We start from the raw sequence: 18,121 nt of genomic DNA on the forward strand, positions 1-18,121 counted from the left end.
CATCATTCTTGTTTTCAGGCCAAAGGCAAAATACTTTCAGAACACTTGATTAAAGTTCCATGTGACTGGCTGAGTTGTTGAGCATTAATGGCAGCACAGAAGAGAACTTTTTAAAATCCTGTTTTCTTTTCCCCCGTTTTTTTTTTTTTGGGCACTTAAAATCACACTTTTTCAAGAATTTAACCTGTATGACACAAATACCTTTGAGTTTCATGGAGGCATTTACTGTAAAATAATGAAATAAGAATTTGCACATGGTGAGAGTTTAAAACATAAAAAACGTGCAGCAATTGACTTGCTATTCTTTTTTTTTTTAATAGTTGAAGTTTGTGCCCTGTACATTTGTTAATCTGTGTGCCTGAAGGCCAGCAGATGTATGACCAAACAAAGCATGGTGATTTGTAGTCTTACTTTGTTGCCTAGAGTAAAATGCCTAGGGAAAAAAAAAAAAAAAGTAACAGGATATATTTTACTTTTTACAAAGAGCAGAAAGCCATTTCTGTAGCATGTTGAACCGCTGGTTATTACTGAAATGAATAAAAAAAAACCCCCGAGCAACAAAACACACACTAAAACCCAAAACAAACAACCCCCCTCCCTCCCAGCCCCCCGGCAAACAAACAAAAAACCCCAACCAAACAAAACCACAACCAAAACCAAACCCAAAACCCCCACCAAAAACCCCAACAACTCAAAACCAAAAAAAAAAACGGGACAGGTTTTTCCCAATTAACCTTGAAAGTTAGAGATTGCTAAATCTTGTCAGTAGAGTTAAGGGAATGACCAAATTTTGCATATCTTTGGGATTGCACAGTTGCAATCCTTTCAGGTCCATTCAAGCTGGAGGAAATGTGCTTCCTTCTACCCAGGAAGATCTGGCAGTGACACAGGGCTTTATGTGCCCTGATAATGGCTTTGTGCCTGGTGGAATGAAAACATATTTCTTCCCTGTCTGAAAACAGGAGAGCTGGTAGGTCTGAAATGCCCAAACCTCTTCAACTTGAAATAGCTTTTGTTAATAAATGGAAAAAGTTGACATAATTTAATCAGAAATTTAACTTCATCTAATGCAACTGCAATTTCTTATGTTAAAGAAGTGACAAATCTTTCCTTTAAAATTAAGAAAATGAAATAATTTTTGGGTTTATGTACAGCTAGTTAATATAACAAGCTTTCACTAAGTGAAAAATTATATTTCAGGGTTCCTTTGTAGTGCACCTCCTTCATTGATGATCACAAGGTGATGCCAACTGACTCAAGGGCATTTCTGACTGTTTTAACCTTCTTTATGTTTACATGGGGCAAAAAGTAGTAACGCTTTGGTTATGCTACTGAGTTGCAGTACTGAACTGAGTGGGACCTCTAAACCTGCAAATTTCTTCTCAAGCTTAGGTCTCCCAGAATTTGCAAATGATAAATGGAAATTTAGAATCAGAAGAGGGCTAATAGATACTTGGGTCAAAACTTCCTTTTTATTATAATGAAAGACTTGGAGTGCAGTCTAAAGCTGCGCATTTATGCATTCAGATTTAATTAGGATTAAACCCAAGAGGATCTTCATCTACAAGACAGTTGCTTCACACTGAAAACTGGTGATCTTAGAGAAGAAGTTCAGGGGGTGATACTAGTATTTAAGGACTCATTAAGTAGGAGTGGGGGAAGTCTGCTTTGGGTCCTACATCATTAAGAACAAAAATGTTTAGTTTTGTTGATATTGGGGCACATCGTAAGTGACAAGTGACTGAGGTCCCCTGTCTTTCACATGCCAGTCACCCTGCCAGTACTTCTGTTAGGTTGCTCTAAGCTAATATTATGTCCTGGGCAGCGTATAAGCAAAAGTGACAAGATGCTGAAGTCTTTAATAGCTGTGCCTTGTATTTACTTCAGGTTTGAGCAAAGATTGTCCCCAACTGATGACTTCAGGGAAAAAAAGTTAGTGTGTTGGTAAAAGGAAGAACAACCCCCAAACCAACAGGCACAATGATGCAGACTCCTCGACGTGTGGAAAAAGCTTTGGGTGAACAAGAAAGAACTAATTTCATGGTCTGGCAGGTTTGTTGTTCTTTGGCAGCCTGCCCATCTGTCAACTTTTGGCTCTGTTGCTTTGGTGCAAATGCTGTGACAATTTCTGGGCAGATTCTTGAACTGGCCAACAGCATACAAAAAATCAATACTTGCAAGATGTGACTTGACAGAAGAAATATTGATTATACTTTGGAAGTGTATGATAGAATACTCACTAATTACTTACCTTTCATATCAAGTTGTATTGTCTGATGCTGAAAACTAGCATGAAATCTAGTTTCCTTTTATTCTACTACCCCTTAGTTTGTTATAAATAGTAAGTTACTGACAATATTAAAGGTATTAGAAATACATGATAGAATTTTTTATTTTTCCCCAGGAATTTAATTTTTTTTCTCAAATCCCTGAAATCTATGAAAGGACTAAGCCATAATACTGGAAACCACATTCAGGGCTGGGATGTAAGTTATGAAATTCATTGAATTCACCAGTGTTTTCTATGCTCAGGCTGTCAAAGATGATGTGCACTCCTTTGAGGAACAAGGTGTAGTGCATTTGTAGGAATGTCTGGTTGGGGCTGAAAAGCTCGAACTTCTTCAGTTTTAAGCATCTACACTCTGATCATGTCTTTGCAGCCTTATCCTCTCTACTTCCAATTTAAGTACGTATGTTGAGACAGTCTCAGTGATCTAGATCTGTGTTTGCAAGCTGAGCGTGGGCAGACTCAGAAGGTGGGATGTGGTGAAGTTTGTACCAACTAACTTGTTAATGCATAGCCTTCTAATCAAACTGATAACATTAGTTTAGACTGAGTACTAACACAAAAAATCTCTAATCCATCTGTGGTGTTAAAAATGTAATACTTTGTGTAAGCAAACTCTAGTTACTGTGTAACTGAGAGGACAAGCTTCAGTTTCTTCTGCAGATTAAGTAGCATTACTTGGCTTTCCTTATTCTAAACGTTTAATCTGGAAGTCTGGGACTTCTTTGTAGTGGACATTTTTTATTGAGTTTGATAATTCCCTAATTTCCTTTCCTTAATACTCCTCTTCCCAATACTTCATATTGCAATGAACACTTAACTGGGACATGTTACTTTCCTTACTCTTTCTTTACCTTAGTTTTCCAATGCATTTTGTATGAAGCATGCTTCATACACTTTGAAATTTGAATTTTTTAGAGCTCAAGTTTTCTTCCCTCCTTTTGAAAAGCAAAAGGATTTTTTCTCCCTTAACTAATTGTGTTACATTGGGCCAATCAACCTGGCTATATGCTGGTGTTTGGGAATTTTAAGGAAGACATGCAAGTTATGCCGGACACTTGATCCTTAACCTTCACGAACTATATTGAGGAAACTAGTTGTGGGAAAATAGTGCAGCTGGTGTTCATTCTTCAATGAACAAACTTTTGCTTACTTTGTTTGCAGTCTGAGATTGACAGAATTTTATTAATTTCCAGTGTTACAACTTTATTAACTTTGTTCATTTGCAGCGTTGTAATTATTTTCAATACATTTCTGAGCACTGAATGCTAATTAGCACATCATCTAGCCTAAGGCAGACCACAGTAGGTAAAATGCTTTTGCTGTAGTGCCCTGTCTGCATTATGGCCCTCATTAATAATGCTGAGTGCACATAAGCAACCGCAGGAAAAAATACTTGGCAGAGAAGACTGCCATTTAGAAGAAGGAGCAAGGTTTCACCCTCTGCAGCTTGTGTGTGCTCAAACAGCTTGCAGAGTTCAAACAGTGTTTTTTGTTACATGAACTAGTGTAATGAATTTGTTTTGTTGTCCTTTTTTCTGGTGCTCCAGTTCGATTGCTTAAGTGCGATTTGCAAAAGCTTGACTGGATCAGGGCTGTAAAATAATCAGCAGGCTGTTCTGAAAGCAAGTGGTTGAGTGTTCAGCAAATGCCTGCGAAGTAATCTGTTTTGCAGAACCTGAGCTCATCCCAGGGTTTGATGTGGAGTATACTTCTTTCTTGAAGTGACCAGGCTCTGAAGTAGAACAGACCAGGATCTTTTACTTACCTTGGTGTGCAGTGCAAACAGAACAGCTGTATCTGGAAAAAGAACCCCAAAACTTACATGTGTTAAGAAAACTGTCAAGAATTTGAGAAGTTAGTCTACTGAAGTTGGTGTTGATGAGTTCTGAGGATCCGCACTGTTCGAGAAATGCAAACTGCCAAGAACTCGGGAAGGATAAGAAGTTTAGAAAATGGACTAGAAAGATTGAGAGGGTTGTGTACCTAGTCTGGAAAAGGGTGGGTGATAACTCAGGTAAACAAAAGCTGTAATCAAGGTCATGACTGATCGTGAATGCAGCAAAGAGGACTGAAAATGTGTAACTTTTAAAGTGATTAAGAGCCAGACTAGGTTTGTCAAGGATGTTGAGGAGTATCCCTCATTGGAAGCTCTTAAAAATAGACAATATTTTCTTACACTAAAAGCTGATTAAATTGAATAAATGTAATCTTCACTAGCTAGTATTTCTGTGATTGACACATTAGTCAGTTTTACTCTACAGTATGAGAAGAAATAGAGAATGGGTTTTAAGAGAAGGTAATGTTCTGCTATGGTAGAGGTTTCTTTTAAATCTGAAATAGTTTTATCTAAATATTTCAAATTTAGTTTGAAATAAGTTTGCCGATGTTCTGCTAAAAACCCCCAAACACTCCATAGTTAAATCCTGTAAACTTGACGTTTTGCTAGCAGAAATTTTCCTCTCTGTAGAGCTACAGAAAAAGGCATGATCAGTTTTCAAAATAATTTCTAACTCGTGGTTTGCTACCTAAACCTATTGTGTAAGTTGTGGTGAGGCTTTCAGCTTTTCAAATAGGTTTATGCTGCAGCTAACACATTTTTAAGCAACGTCTCCACAAAGTGGATTATAAGGCAGGTTGAGTGTTATACCCTACATTTCTTACTGATAGTAAGAACAGAGAATTAGTACCTTAATTCCCATAGCTAGAAGTTAGCAATTTCATCCCATTTATTTTAGGGAAACCAGCCTAGATATTTGATGTAATTACAGGGTAGGATTCTGATGAAAGTGTATAGAGAAGGTTAAAATAGGGATGCTTGTTGGAAAAATAAAATGAGAATAAATCTACTGAGCAGACTAGGAATCTGAACCAAAGCCTGGTAGTTCCAGGGCTTTTATTTAGTAGACTCATTTAATCCAAAATTTAAATAAGACAGAACAACTTAAGTCAAATCTGTGCTATTGAGAACTGTCTAAAAATGTTAAAAAAGAATGTGACCTCAACTTCTGTGTGTAATGCTATTTATATTTTATACATTCTAATACTGTGACATTTTATTACATGTTGTCCTTAGTCCATTTTGTTCTCTTGAAGTGCATCAAACTGTTCTGAACAACTGTCACTGTGTACTCTGTAAGTGTTTTCAGTAAAGGGAGAGTCCATTGCTTGTGAGCAAACTTCAGTTTATGAGCTGCTGATTGCCTTAACATTTTTAAAACCGCTAACTTGCAAATGAGATTAGACCCCTTTAACTATTTCTGTGTTCTGAAGAATGACACAATAAAAGCTCATTGTTACTGAACACATCAGCTCTTTATGTTTTTTAAGTCAGATCTACTTTGTTCACTTGCAAATTACTGCATTATTACACTCAGCACAAAAAAAAACCAAAAAAAAACGGCAAGCCAGAATACTTAGAGAGAAATCAGGCTCTTGGCATTACTGAATGTCTCAGTTTTGCTCACTGAAGGTTTAGTCTTCTTTGTATACACTAATGAGCAATCCAGAAAACTTTCTGGACTCAGTTCTTGGCTTGCTTCATATAATCTTTTAAGTTCACTTCCCATCAGTTTGTCTTCTTTGAAAAGCACCCCCAGCAAACATCTCCCTAGGTTAGTTGGCTTTCTAGAAATCTCAGACAGATCGGTGATTCTGGATTCAGGAAGAAGCTGTCTTAAACATCGCATTTCTGTAAGAGTTTTACCATCCTTCCTGTGTTGATCTGGATACCAAAATGTATTATTTTTATTGTGTTTGTTGAACATATTTGGTGGTGTAGTGAAGCTTCTGTAAAGTAGAACTCTCATGTGCATCCTTCTGTTTGTACAACTGTTTGTAAAAAGTTATTTTAATCAGCTATGCCTCTGCAAGGAAGATTTTTATTTTGGGGACTGTCTCCCTTCATGTACCATCCGTAAAAAGTAGTTTTACTCTGTCACATTGTAAGGATTCGTACAGTTAGACATGGTCAAAAACATATGATCATGCCTTTTCCTGTAGGTCTACAGAGAGGAGAAGTTCTGCTAGCATCAGGTTTACAGGATTTAACTATGGAGTGAGTTTGGGGTTTCTTAGCAGAACAGCTGCAAACTTTAATTTGCAATATTTAGGCAAAACACAGATCATGGATAAATTTTGCCAAAATGTAGAAATCCACTTCTACCCAAAACAGAGCAGAGATTAAATACCATTAGTTTTCTGATTGAAAGAATGAATCAGAAAATGAAATTGGGCTTTCGTTCAGTTCGAGCTGTACAAAATACAGCCAAGGGTCCTACACTGACAAAACTTAAATAGATGGAAGGAAAAAAAAGTATGTTCAAAAAGCCTTTGATGGGTGGTGCGCAAGTGCATATGATTTCCATATTTGCATTTAGTGATGGGTGTATGCTGTGGGCTGAGCATGGAGAGTAAGTCTAGTGTTGGACTGCACTGATACTGCTCTACATGGACAGGGTATCTGAGCTAGACAAAATGCTCAGCAAGTCCAGATACGTCAGACTCATTGCATAGTGTTATGGAATGATTATAATTGTTATGGTCCGCTCACGTGCAGTAAATCAGGTGTATCCAGAATGAAGCAAGAGATACGCATCGACCACAGTTGGAGTTGCCAAAATCCTGGAAATGTCACAAATCCTTGAAATGCTTCTTGGTGAGAACTTCAGGGTGCTTGGTAGTCTAGATATGTAACAAAGTTAAAGCTTATAAAGACACAAGGAATTAATTTGAGTCTCCAGGAAAGATGATGATGTTTACATCAGCAACAAGGAGCATGTGTGTATAATCTGGCTGAAAGTAGAATCATTCCCGAAGAAATGTAGGTTGTATGCTTGACCATTAACTTTACAGTAGAGGGATAGTTGTCCTGGCTAGAGGTGACTTTTATTTAGGCAATCCATGGTGACCTGTGTGAATTATCAGTACTTATGAATCTGCCTCAATAATCTGCATGGGCAAGGTCCACATGTTCCTGTTAATTTGAAGAATCAGAGTCAATTGGCATATTGAAGCACGTGAAATACAAATTGCCTTGTCTACCTTAAAGCTCTTTGCCTGTCTTTTTTTCCCAGGCATACTGCATGCTGACCAGATATTCATCATTTGAAAATGTTACAACTGGCTTCATTACGAACAAGTCTTTTTCCCGAGTTTTGCTGAAACACTAATGCTATGTCCTTCACCATAAGGTCTGCCTGCTGAGCTTACATACAACAAATCCATCTAACCTCTGAATTACTTCTTGTCATTTCCTGAAGGATTGAACAGTGTAGAGTGTGGATGTGACTAATTTTGCACTACCTACGTTGCTGGTCACTCCTCTAGGGATGTAAGTCCCTCCACTTCCTCTGAGCTTGGGATGTTTTATCTCTCTAGGATAAAGCTCTGAATGACATAGTTCTGACAGTACCCACTCAGATTTTCAGTTCTCCCTTACTGAGTTTTAGTCATGCATCTGGCTAAACCCAAGTCCTTACAAATGAGAACAGCTTGCTTGAACATCTAATGAAAACATTGTGCTTAGCTTTTGTGCTGAGCTGTAGTGAACCAATTGTTATTCGTTCTAAAGGTCGAATTAACATCTATACACTTCATTTTCCGGTATTGGGGTGTGTGGGAATCTCTGGTTTGAGGCAAATGAGCATCTGAGTAGCTGGAAAATAATGAAAGTGTTCACCTTACCATGAAAAGAGCTGGCGAGCAGTTAGAAGTAAATGAGTTTAAAAATTCTTCCAGCTTTTACCAGGATCACCATAGTATCTTGCAAAATGCTGAACAGTAATTCCCATGGTTTTCCATGGAGCACTTGCCTTCCTTTCTAGGGGAAATAATATAATAAATCCAATTCAATCTATCATTTGTGCTGTACTTTGGATAGAAAACTGTTAAAGTTAAATGGCTGAAGGGTCTAGAGGGTAAGTCCTGTGAGGAGCGACTGAGAGGGCTGGGGTTGTTTAGCCTGGAGGAAAGAAGGCTCAGGAGTGGCCTTATCACTCTGCAACTACCTGAAAAGAAGGGTGTAGCCAAGAGAGGGACAGCTTATTCTCCCAGGCAACAAGTAATAGCATGAAAGGACATAGCCTGAAGCTGTGCCTGGGGAGATTCAGGTTTGACCTCACGAGGAATTTTTTCAAGGGAATAGTTGTTAAACGTTGGAAATGGACTGCCCAGGGAAGTGGTGGAGTCACTGCTCCTGAAGCTATTCAAGAAATGACTGTATGTGGCTTGTGGCTTGGTCTAGTTGACAATATGGTAATCAGTTAGAGGTTAGACTTGATGATCTCAGAGGTCCTTTTCTAAGGACTAAATGATGCTGTGATGTCCTGAAAAATACAAATATCATTTACTAAAGTTTCAGTTTAATGGAATACGGTATCTTTTGATGGAGTTTTATGTCAGTTATGGTCGCTTGCATTTCATACTAGGATATGATGACAGTCACCTGTTTATCTGCAAGTGGCTCATTTAAGTGACTGATTCTGTGGTTGCTCATCTTTATCATGCCTACTGCTTCCTACTAGGCTTAAAAATATCTTACCAGATGTTTGGTTTTCTGTTTTTTTTTTTTTGAGGGAGGGGGAGTGGAGAAGTTAGGGAGAAGGGAGGTTGGCAGAGCATCTAAGAGCTTTTGAACATGAAACTCTTGAGTACCTGGCTCTCCTTAATAAAAGAATAAAAAAGGAGCAATGTTCTTTGAGGGTGCAATTAATTTATTTGAATTTTGCCCTTTTTCAGTTTCATTTCTTGCAGATGCTTATTGTTTCCTAATAAATCATCTCTTACACTATTCTTCATCTTCCCTGAAATCAGTGGCTACACCTCTGCAGTTTGCCTTAGAATGTAAGTGTGGTAAAGAGATTCAGAGGTAAAAAAGAGTCAACCAGGATTTGAAGAGATGCGGTACTTTGCAGGAGAGTCAACAGCCTCTTGCTTTTTATTTGGATTCAAGGGCAAAACTGCAGTGCAACTCACTTGGACTGAAGTGCTCTTTTTTACCTCTGTGGGACCACGAAAACTCATCGTGAGATAGTGTTGCTATTCCTTTGGCATAAGTCTGTTTACTGAAGGTTATTGGAGGCAAATTATTTCACTGTAGCAAATCACTTTGGGAAGAAATGGCAAGGCTGCTGTGTGAGTGAGGGTAACCTGGGAAGTAATGGATAGTTCTTGAAGGCAGGCTGGTAGACCCCTGCATGAACAGTAATTAATATTAAATAAGAAAGATTTTATATGATTGGATTGCAGTGTTAAAAAAATACTCTCTTCCACCACTGAGCTTTCTTGTCAAGTAGGAAAACACAGGACAGCATTTTTTCTTTGACTCCAGTTTTACATCTGGAGATGCACTGCGCACATACTGCACAAGAGAGAAGCCTGTGCAGAAAACATCTTACTGGCAGAAGAGCCTCACTAGAGTAGTCATTAGGATGTCTTCAGCATCCTCATCTGCATCAGATTTAGGTATAATGAACACAAGGCATCTGACCTAGTCTGGATTTAAATGAAGTCAGGATTCCAGAAAATAAAAAGATACATCTCCTGCCTATTAGATTTTAAGTATAGCACAATTGAAAACACAGAGTTTGTTATCCGTACAGTGATGGAAAGGGTTTGGATTTGGCCAAATTTTCAATAGCTGAAGTCGAGTCTTTAAAAACACTGAAATTTTTTCTCCAGGCTTTATAGGGTAGTGCAATTACTGGGCAAAGACACTTTAAAGGAATATTGAATGCAGTCTTGTTAAACCATGGAATTGTTAGGGTTGGAAGGGACTTCTGGTGATCATTTGGTCCAGTGACACTGCCAAGGCAGGGTTACACAGAAACTTGTACAGGTGAGTTTTGAATGCCTCCAGAGGGAAACTCCATGACCTCCCTGGGCAGCCTGTTCCATCGTGCTGCCACCCTTGCTGTAAAGTTCTTCCTTATGTTGAGGTGAAACTTCTGTTTTAGTTTATGGCCACTGCTCTTTGTCCTGCTGCTGAAGAGCACTGAAAAGAGCTTGTAACCATCCTCTTGGCACCCACCTCGGAGATATTGATATGTATAAACAGCTAAGAAAAGCAAAATTTTATTATTACAGTTTCTTTGGATGTATATTGTAGATAATGAAGTAAAAGAATTCATACAGTTTTACTAGTGGAATAGGCATATATTTTCACAAATACTGCTTGGTTTTTTTTTTCCAGATTTCTTTTTAACAGACGAAAAACGTGATTTTACTACCTTACTATTGCAACATTAGCAATTCTCGTGGCATTTTTAATGTTCCGTACCAAGGCTCTAGCTTTGATTGTAGCACACTGGGTTTAATCTGTAAAGACAGGACTCCTCTTTCCAAAATTGCTTTTTTTCCACTTACTTTTGAGTGGAAATGGAGTATTTCTGTTACACCATAGCTATACAAGAAATAAAAGCTTTTTGGCAGATGAGGACAGCTGGAAGCTGATTGAGAAACTGTGCTAAACTTCTTTCACATACGATATTCTAAAAGTTTTATCAGTAGCCTTCAAACTAAAGTAAAACTTTACTCCTTTTAGAAAAAACAAAGGATTCCTGGTCTGGTAGCTGTAATCTTGAAACTTAGTCTGTTGTTACATTATTCCAGTGCACAAGAGCAAAACTATTTTAAAGTACATTGAAGTGTTTGTATAAAGATTAAAAAGTGGCAAGCAAAATATCCCTTAACTTTACAGAGACTGCAGAAGAAGCCTGTAGCAAAGGTCTAAAGTTCAGTCTTTAAGTCTTTCAAGTCTGGAGTGTCCTGTTCAGGCCAGTGGTGTTGCTGCTACAAAGAGCTTGTGTTAAACGCCGTTTTCCAGGCCAGCTGAATGTGGAATCAATCCCTTTCGGATTCTGACAGTGGGACAGTTGTCTCCCAGGTTTTGATCAACTAACTTTGCAAGGGAAGGTTTAATAATGGGGGGAGTTGGTTTGCAAACTCTTGTGTTCCTCAGCATAAAGCACCCAAACGTGGAGTGAAAGAACAGGGATACTGCTGTCAGGGTGCCAACTTTTATGCCTTACAATGTGGCTGATAAACATAATTTCTTTCAAGGCTTGTTTCCTGCCATTTTGAATCTGGCCAGCAACGCTCACATCTCCACCAATGCCACCTGCGGGGAGAAGGGACCGGAGATGTTCTGCAAACTGGTGGAGCACGTCCCTGGACGGCCCCTGCGCAACGCCCAGTGCCGCGTCTGTGACCGTCACAGTGCCAATCCCAAAGGCAAGCTTTGTGTTGTTTGGATTTTGTTTCATGAGTTTGTGTCTTTTTTTGAACCCTTCCCCTTGAATAGTGTATTGGAGTCAAATATGTTTTAGTTTTAGGCTCTTTACTATATGAGTGCAATTACCTTGGAGCTAAGGGCTGGCAAACTCCGAGCACCATGTATCATCACTGAGCACTGCAAGATCCAGTGACAACCTTTTTGTCTGAATGCAGATTTCAGCTTTTACTTCTTTATGACAGGAGTGGATTGTGCTTTGTGTGAAACAAATGTGCTAGATCAGAAAAATGCAGTGGGATTTATTTTCAAGAGATGTTTATTTTGCTTTAAAACAGAGCAGCATCCAATTTCCAGTGCAATTGATGGTACCAACAACTGGTGGCAGAGTCCCAGCATTCAGAATGGAAGGCAATACCACTGGGTCACCATCACCTTGGATTTAAGGCAGGTGAGTAACATTTATGTGGCTGTCATTGAATGAATGTGGGCTACAAGCCAATACAGATAGATTGCAGCTCTTCTGTGTTTAGATAAAACAAAAATTTTTTAGTTAAAGCTCTCATCCATATTCTTTCTGTGTCGTTTACCAATTCCATCTGTACCAATTCCTTTCTCTTGATAACTTTTCTCTGTCTCACCCTTCTGTCTTTTCCCCAGCAGTGCTATGATACTGTTTTCCTCCACCTTTTATTTCTTAAAAGTTGTTTGAAGTCTGTGTTTTCAAGGACTTACTTTAAACAGAAATGTTTTCAGGGTATTGGCCAAAGCACGCATTTTATATGAGGAGGCATCTGACTGATTCTGATCATCATCTTGTTGGAAGGAGCACTGGGAAAAAATATTCTAAACTGTGTCATCTAGGAACTCTTGCTGTTTCTTGCTGTCTGCTGCTCTGAAGATTTGGGGTTTAAATTTCTGAGACACTGATTGGTGACCCTGGCGAGTCTGGAGCTGTCTGGGCAAAAATTGGTTTCTCTGTTCTGGCCACTCTGTATGGCCAAATTTGGAGGGATTCATCATTCTTAGACAGGAGCATGCTAAACTGTACAGGGCATTTGCTAATTTAGAAGTTTGTGTGTTAGATATAGGAAAAGCAGAAGTCTCCTACCCTGCTCCAAGAAAAGACAAAATTATTGGTGAAGAAATATATTTTTCTTGGCTTTTTCTTGTTGTTTTGCTTTGAACAGATCTATGTGCTGGCCTATCTAAGTTGTTTGAAAATCATAGCTCAACAATTCCTTATTAATATGGGGATGCCTCCAAACTCTGGAAGAAGCAGCTTTATTACTTACTAAGGAATGCATACTTGAGGTGTAGAATTGTTAAGAAGCTTTTTTGCAGGATCTGTAGACCCTGCTTAAAAGTTACTTTAAAGATAAAAACAGAGGGTTTTAACTTTGATGTTTTCAAATAAAGCATAGGTTGACAAGTGCCCAGTTTGCTCTTTAATTAGAAACCAGGACTGTTAGGAAAATAATCACAGGGTGGCTTGTCAGTGACAGAAGGTTTGGATAGGTTTTTTGTGTTGTTTGAAGAGTTAGCTTTGTGTTTCATTTGTAAATGGACAAACAGGAAGGAAAAATGAAGAACGAGGGGATGTTCTAGTTTGTATCCTCCTAGAACAATTCAATTTTGGAAACAGACCAGCTGAGCTACCCTCTGAGTCATTTATTCTTCAGTCTTAATGCTGTTGATGTTTCAGCAAATACATATCTTTTCTCTCCTGACCCATGCTCAGTTTCACTAATTCGATTTGAAAAGTTTCCCCTAAGGGGCCTTTCTTCTGTGTTTTCCCTAGAGAGTTTGAGAGAGAAGGCATCTAGGGCTATGCAAACAGAATGTAAATTACTGCTCTGTGAGAAAGGATTTGGTTAACAGAGATTGCTTGAAGTCAGTGAGTTATTAGAGCTGACTTGGTGTGCTGACTTTAAAGGAGGCAGCGCAAGTAAAGAAAACAAAAAAGCTTATGAAGGACCTTAATGATTTTAGTAGTTGTTTATCTCATACATTTGTTTCAGAATTACTTAAAATAGGACCTGTAAAAATACTCCTGAAAGTCATTACCTGTGTTCAGTATAACTTCAACATTGGTACTTTTTTTTTTTTTTACATTTCAAGCTTTGTGAATGAAATCTGTCAAATACCATATTAATGTCAACAAGTCCTTCAACTTTCCTTGCCAGGGTATGGAATATATTCACTTTTTTTTGTGATGTTAAAAAGATCATCTGGTCATCATTTATGGGGTGTTTTTTTGTGCAATTATCAGAAGTTGTAGGACAAAGAGATTATTTGGATTATTACCACTGTACAATTTAGATATATAATCCAAGCAGTTGGGTTGGTAAGTGCTGAAATATACCCTTGGCTGGTAAATATGGGGAAGATTCCCTTAGGTGGTGGGCACTGACTCCATGCCAATTCCTCTAGGTGAACCTCTATGACTGTATTCATCTCTTGGCTTCAAGTTGAAGGGAATAGAAGATATTCTTATAGCTAACATTCTACCTTGTTATTGGTCTGTTTAGTCTAAAACCAACTGCAGTGGAGAATAGTTTGATGGGATCTCAGTTAGGAAACAGGGCTGGGTAGTAAAATCAGCATCAAAATTTGGTTTTTTTTTTGTCTTTCTCCTTTGCAGAACCTGTGCTTATTACCACTAATATAGCATTTTATAAGGATAGCGAGTGCTTATGTCATGATTTCCTAGCTCGTATACATCATGACAACTAGGTACATTTATTCTAGTGTGCCTTACAGTCTTTCCAGGATCCACATGTATGGTAGTCTTTCCTTCCCACACCCTGCACCACTGCCTCCTCCTCCCCCTTTCCATTAAATGTATGGCAATGATCCAGAACTTGGGAAAGAGCAGTGTAGCAATGAGGTGTAGGATTGATGTACAAGACACTAAGATTTGATTTATGACCTTGTGCTTCCTACACTGGTAGTTTTACAGAAACAAAATACACAGCGTTGATTTTCTATAAAAACAGCATTTTTTGCCTGAGTTTGAGTCCTCTGGGCAGTTGCACTGTGAAATTACAATTCTAATAAATCCTGGCTATGATGTATTTTAGTGGGTGTGATTGAGCCAGCTGTAAAATATTACTCTGTGACACCATTAAACAAAGACTACTTACCTGGGTTTTATTACCATGCTTTGGACTTCTAAAGGTATTTAAATGTGCTCCGTATCCTTGATGTAGCAGAAAGGCAGATGTTTGTATATCAAAAAGTTCTTGAATTGCAAAGCAAGACTAGTTCTTCTTGGAAGCCCCATAGTATTAAGCTGAGTTGAGAAAACAACTCTTCTGATTAAGTCATAGCTCATGAATATTCCATGAGTACTGGATTACTACTTGGAGGCTGATGTAAGAGTAATTTGTGGTTTCTGCTATTACAAAGTTAGAAAGAATGTGAATATTATATGATTTTTCCAGCGCTTTCACCTTGAAATCAACTGGTAAGAACAGGTTTTGGTAAAGATACATAGTTTGCTGATGTAAAAAAATGCTATTCTGTTGACTTTACAAGGCTAATGTTAATTAATTGTATGTGGCAAGCTTCCTTAAAAACCTTCTGTGGCTTTGTAAAACTGATGATGCAAGATTCAGGTGTTCATCTGTACATTCTTACAATATAATTCTTGAGTAAAATGGATTTTCCTTCTATTCCAAATTAGTGTTTGCACATAATGAATCAAAATCTTAAAAGGTAATTAATGAGACTAGCAGTTCTGCTGGATTTAGTGTATTTTGCACTTTCAACGTCACAAAATTGTCAGAGCAAAATGTAGCTAACAGTTACTAGGCTTCACAGTGTCTAAGAGCATGAAGCTCTTATCTCTTTGAAAGGTATTTCTGTAAACAGTATAAGCTGATACACATCCCTTCGTCTACTTTTCTACTCTTTTGAGAGTATTCAAGAGTGATGCACTTGATGTTGCTAGATCTCCATTCAGGGACGCAGGGTTTTTAGAAAATCTAATTAAAGCAGAAATTCCCTGTTTTGTTGACATTGCAGCTACAAAAAAGAGGTTTTTTAGTACAAGTTTATTTGGCTGGTCTTAACAATAAGGATTGAAATGCCTGTAAAATTTATACTTTTTACCTATGGCTTGTGAATTGCTAACTTGCTTTGACTTGCCCTTTTTACCCTTGTAGTTCAATAAGGAAATTAGTTCTGAGAGGGTTAAAAAGTCAAATTAAAATGTACAAATCATTAGCTCTTGCCCAGGTTTATCACGTGGCTGATTGGTGGGCACTGAATGAATATGGAAGGTGATAAGAAACTGCCTTTGGTGATGTTCAAACTTGAAGAAGTCAAATTCTGTAAAAAAGTGCTCAAAGGAAAATCAGTTTGTATTGCATAGACTTCTTGACCTATTATAGGTTGCAGAGGCTGTGGGACAGGAGGTCTGCAAACCTACCTACAGACATTCCTTAAAACATCTTCATCTATGAACACTTTGGTCTCTTCCTCCAGTTTCATTCCTTTTCTTGGAAACATAATCCCTGAGAGCAAAAGTCCTCCTGGTAGATAGTCTTGTGATTTCTTGAGTCTGAGAACATTTATACAATATCCTTTATTCATTTATTTAACCTATATTATTTCAGGGGCTGACAGTTTTACTGAAGTTGATGTTCGTTATCCTGTGAATTTACCTGTGAAGTAAAACGAGATACCTGTGAGCTATGTGTATAAATGGAAGAATTGAAAGGAGATCTAATTTATTGAGTTGTGCATTGAATTTGTGCACAGTTACTGTAAAAATGTTAATATTTAACTGGCTTTTTCCTCCACTCACCCCTCATCAAGGAACTTGATATTTAAAATAACTTTAACTTGCATACTCTTGTGAATACCTTTTACTGCAGCAGTTAGTTTGTGGTGAAGGATAGCTCATTGTTACTAGTTGGAACTGGATTTAAAACTAGCCACATCAGCTGCAGACTGTAATGAGTCTTGAAAAATCTCAATGTAATCAAAAGTAGATCATTTGTTGTTCAGCCAACTGTGTAATAAGTAGGGAAGCAGTTTAGTCGATGACAGCAAGCAGAGAGAAAAAAAAATTAAGGGACGTATGAGAGTGTTTGAGGGAGATTTTTTATCATGGTGTTTGAAAAACTTTTGAGTTCCAGTCTTGCATCTTTTATGCATTAGGGAAAGATTACTGACTTCAAAGGAACTTGGATGTGCATAGCTCTTTCTAAGCCCAGTCAATAAAACTTCTCTAGTTTTAATACTTCTGTGAAGTTCTCATCTGTGATGGAGAAAATACCCATACAGGCACCTCCTGTAACATATGTCTTCAGGTTTTGCGTACTGGAATGATGATACACCAGATTCTGCTTGGCCATAACTGAGTGCAAAACTCAGTACCACTAGCTGAATCAGTGAAATCCAGGTTGTGTGTAGGGAATGTCGTTCAGCTTCAAGTCTGCCCAAATGATGTACATTGTTCCTTTGAAACCCTGTATTTTGGCTTTTATTTTCCAGCTGGAGATTGTTGGCATGATGTAGGTTTTGTTTAAAAAGTGCTCTTCTCTTCACAGAAGTTGGATTATAATTGTTGATATTCATTTAACTTTGATCAAGTTTTAAGATTATGTGAAACAACAGAGGATTCACACACAACAGAGAAATTTTATTTCTGTGACTGACTAAATAGTGAGCTGGGTTCTCCTTTTGCCTGCATGTGCTTGCGTTGCTGAAAGGTCGCAGAAAACACCTAATTTTCTGTACATTTTCATATTTATTAGAACAATTATAAATGTTCTGTTTGTAAACAGCTGACTGATGTTTTAATAGGATAAAACTGGAGTGCCTGTAAAGAAAGTCAAACCAAATGAGTATCTTTAAGTTATGTCTGATTTTAATAAAAAAGTAAGACTGTTTTACTTTTTAAAAGATACTATATGTAGTAAATAATTTGAAGTATCACCAATTTTTTTCTCCTTCTCATGTGTGCAAGATCTCCTAATCAAAGCTTTGTTCACTTAAGTAATGTTTTGTTTCAAAAGTAGTTTCCTGAATTGCATACACAATGCAATTACTATTTATCTTTGTGAGTTTATTTCCCCATTTGGCAAAATCAAAACCTGCTGTCATGTGGCAAATATTGTTCTTGCTTTGCCTTTAATGTGTATTACAAAAAAAAAAAATTTAAAAGGCCTAAAAATTTAAATTTATAATGTATGAAAGAACTGATTGCAGCCAGATTGGAATTCAGCACAGTATTAATACTGCACATGCAGACAGGAATTATGATGATAATAGCAGCCGACCAGGCAGTCTACTCAAGTGGAAATACACTTCTCTGAGATGGTTGAATGATAAAGTTTTTCTTTCATCTAAATGTGCCTTGTTACTCCAGTGTATATGAAGCATCTCCTATGTAAAAGTCTTTATGAATTTGCAGATGCACCCTTTTTTGGGTAAGGTGATGTAGCACGAATTGGCTAAGGGAGAACATGGTGGCTTTGCAGTAAGTGCCCTTCAGTGTTTGTGTCTGATGCTGTAATGGGTTTGGGGCAGTGCAGATTATCTGGCTGCCATAACCAGGTAATTTATAAGGTGATATGAACCTAATTACTGCC

The 18,121-nt window shown here is 37.8% G+C and overlaps 1 protein-coding gene across 1 annotated transcript in view; it reads left to right on the forward strand.

Annotated features, from left to right (window-relative positions):
- LAMA1 (laminin subunit alpha 1) overlaps nt 1-18,121 on the forward strand; it is a 99,439-nt gene that overhangs the window by 9,922 nt on the left and 71,396 nt on the right. The window contains exons 2-3 of the mRNA XM_066329285.1: nt 11,348-11,518; nt 11,855-11,967. Coding sequence (XP_066185382.1) covers nt 11,348-11,518; nt 11,855-11,967 — 284 coding nt within the window. The remainder of the gene's footprint in view (nt 1-11,347; nt 11,519-11,854; nt 11,968-18,121) is intronic.

Source organism: Sylvia atricapilla, chromosome 1, assembly GCF_009819655.1.
Source record: "Sylvia atricapilla isolate bSylAtr1 chromosome 1, bSylAtr1.pri, whole genome shotgun sequence".
NCBI classification, from domain to species: domain Eukaryota; kingdom Metazoa; phylum Chordata; class Aves; order Passeriformes; family Sylviidae; genus Sylvia; species Sylvia atricapilla.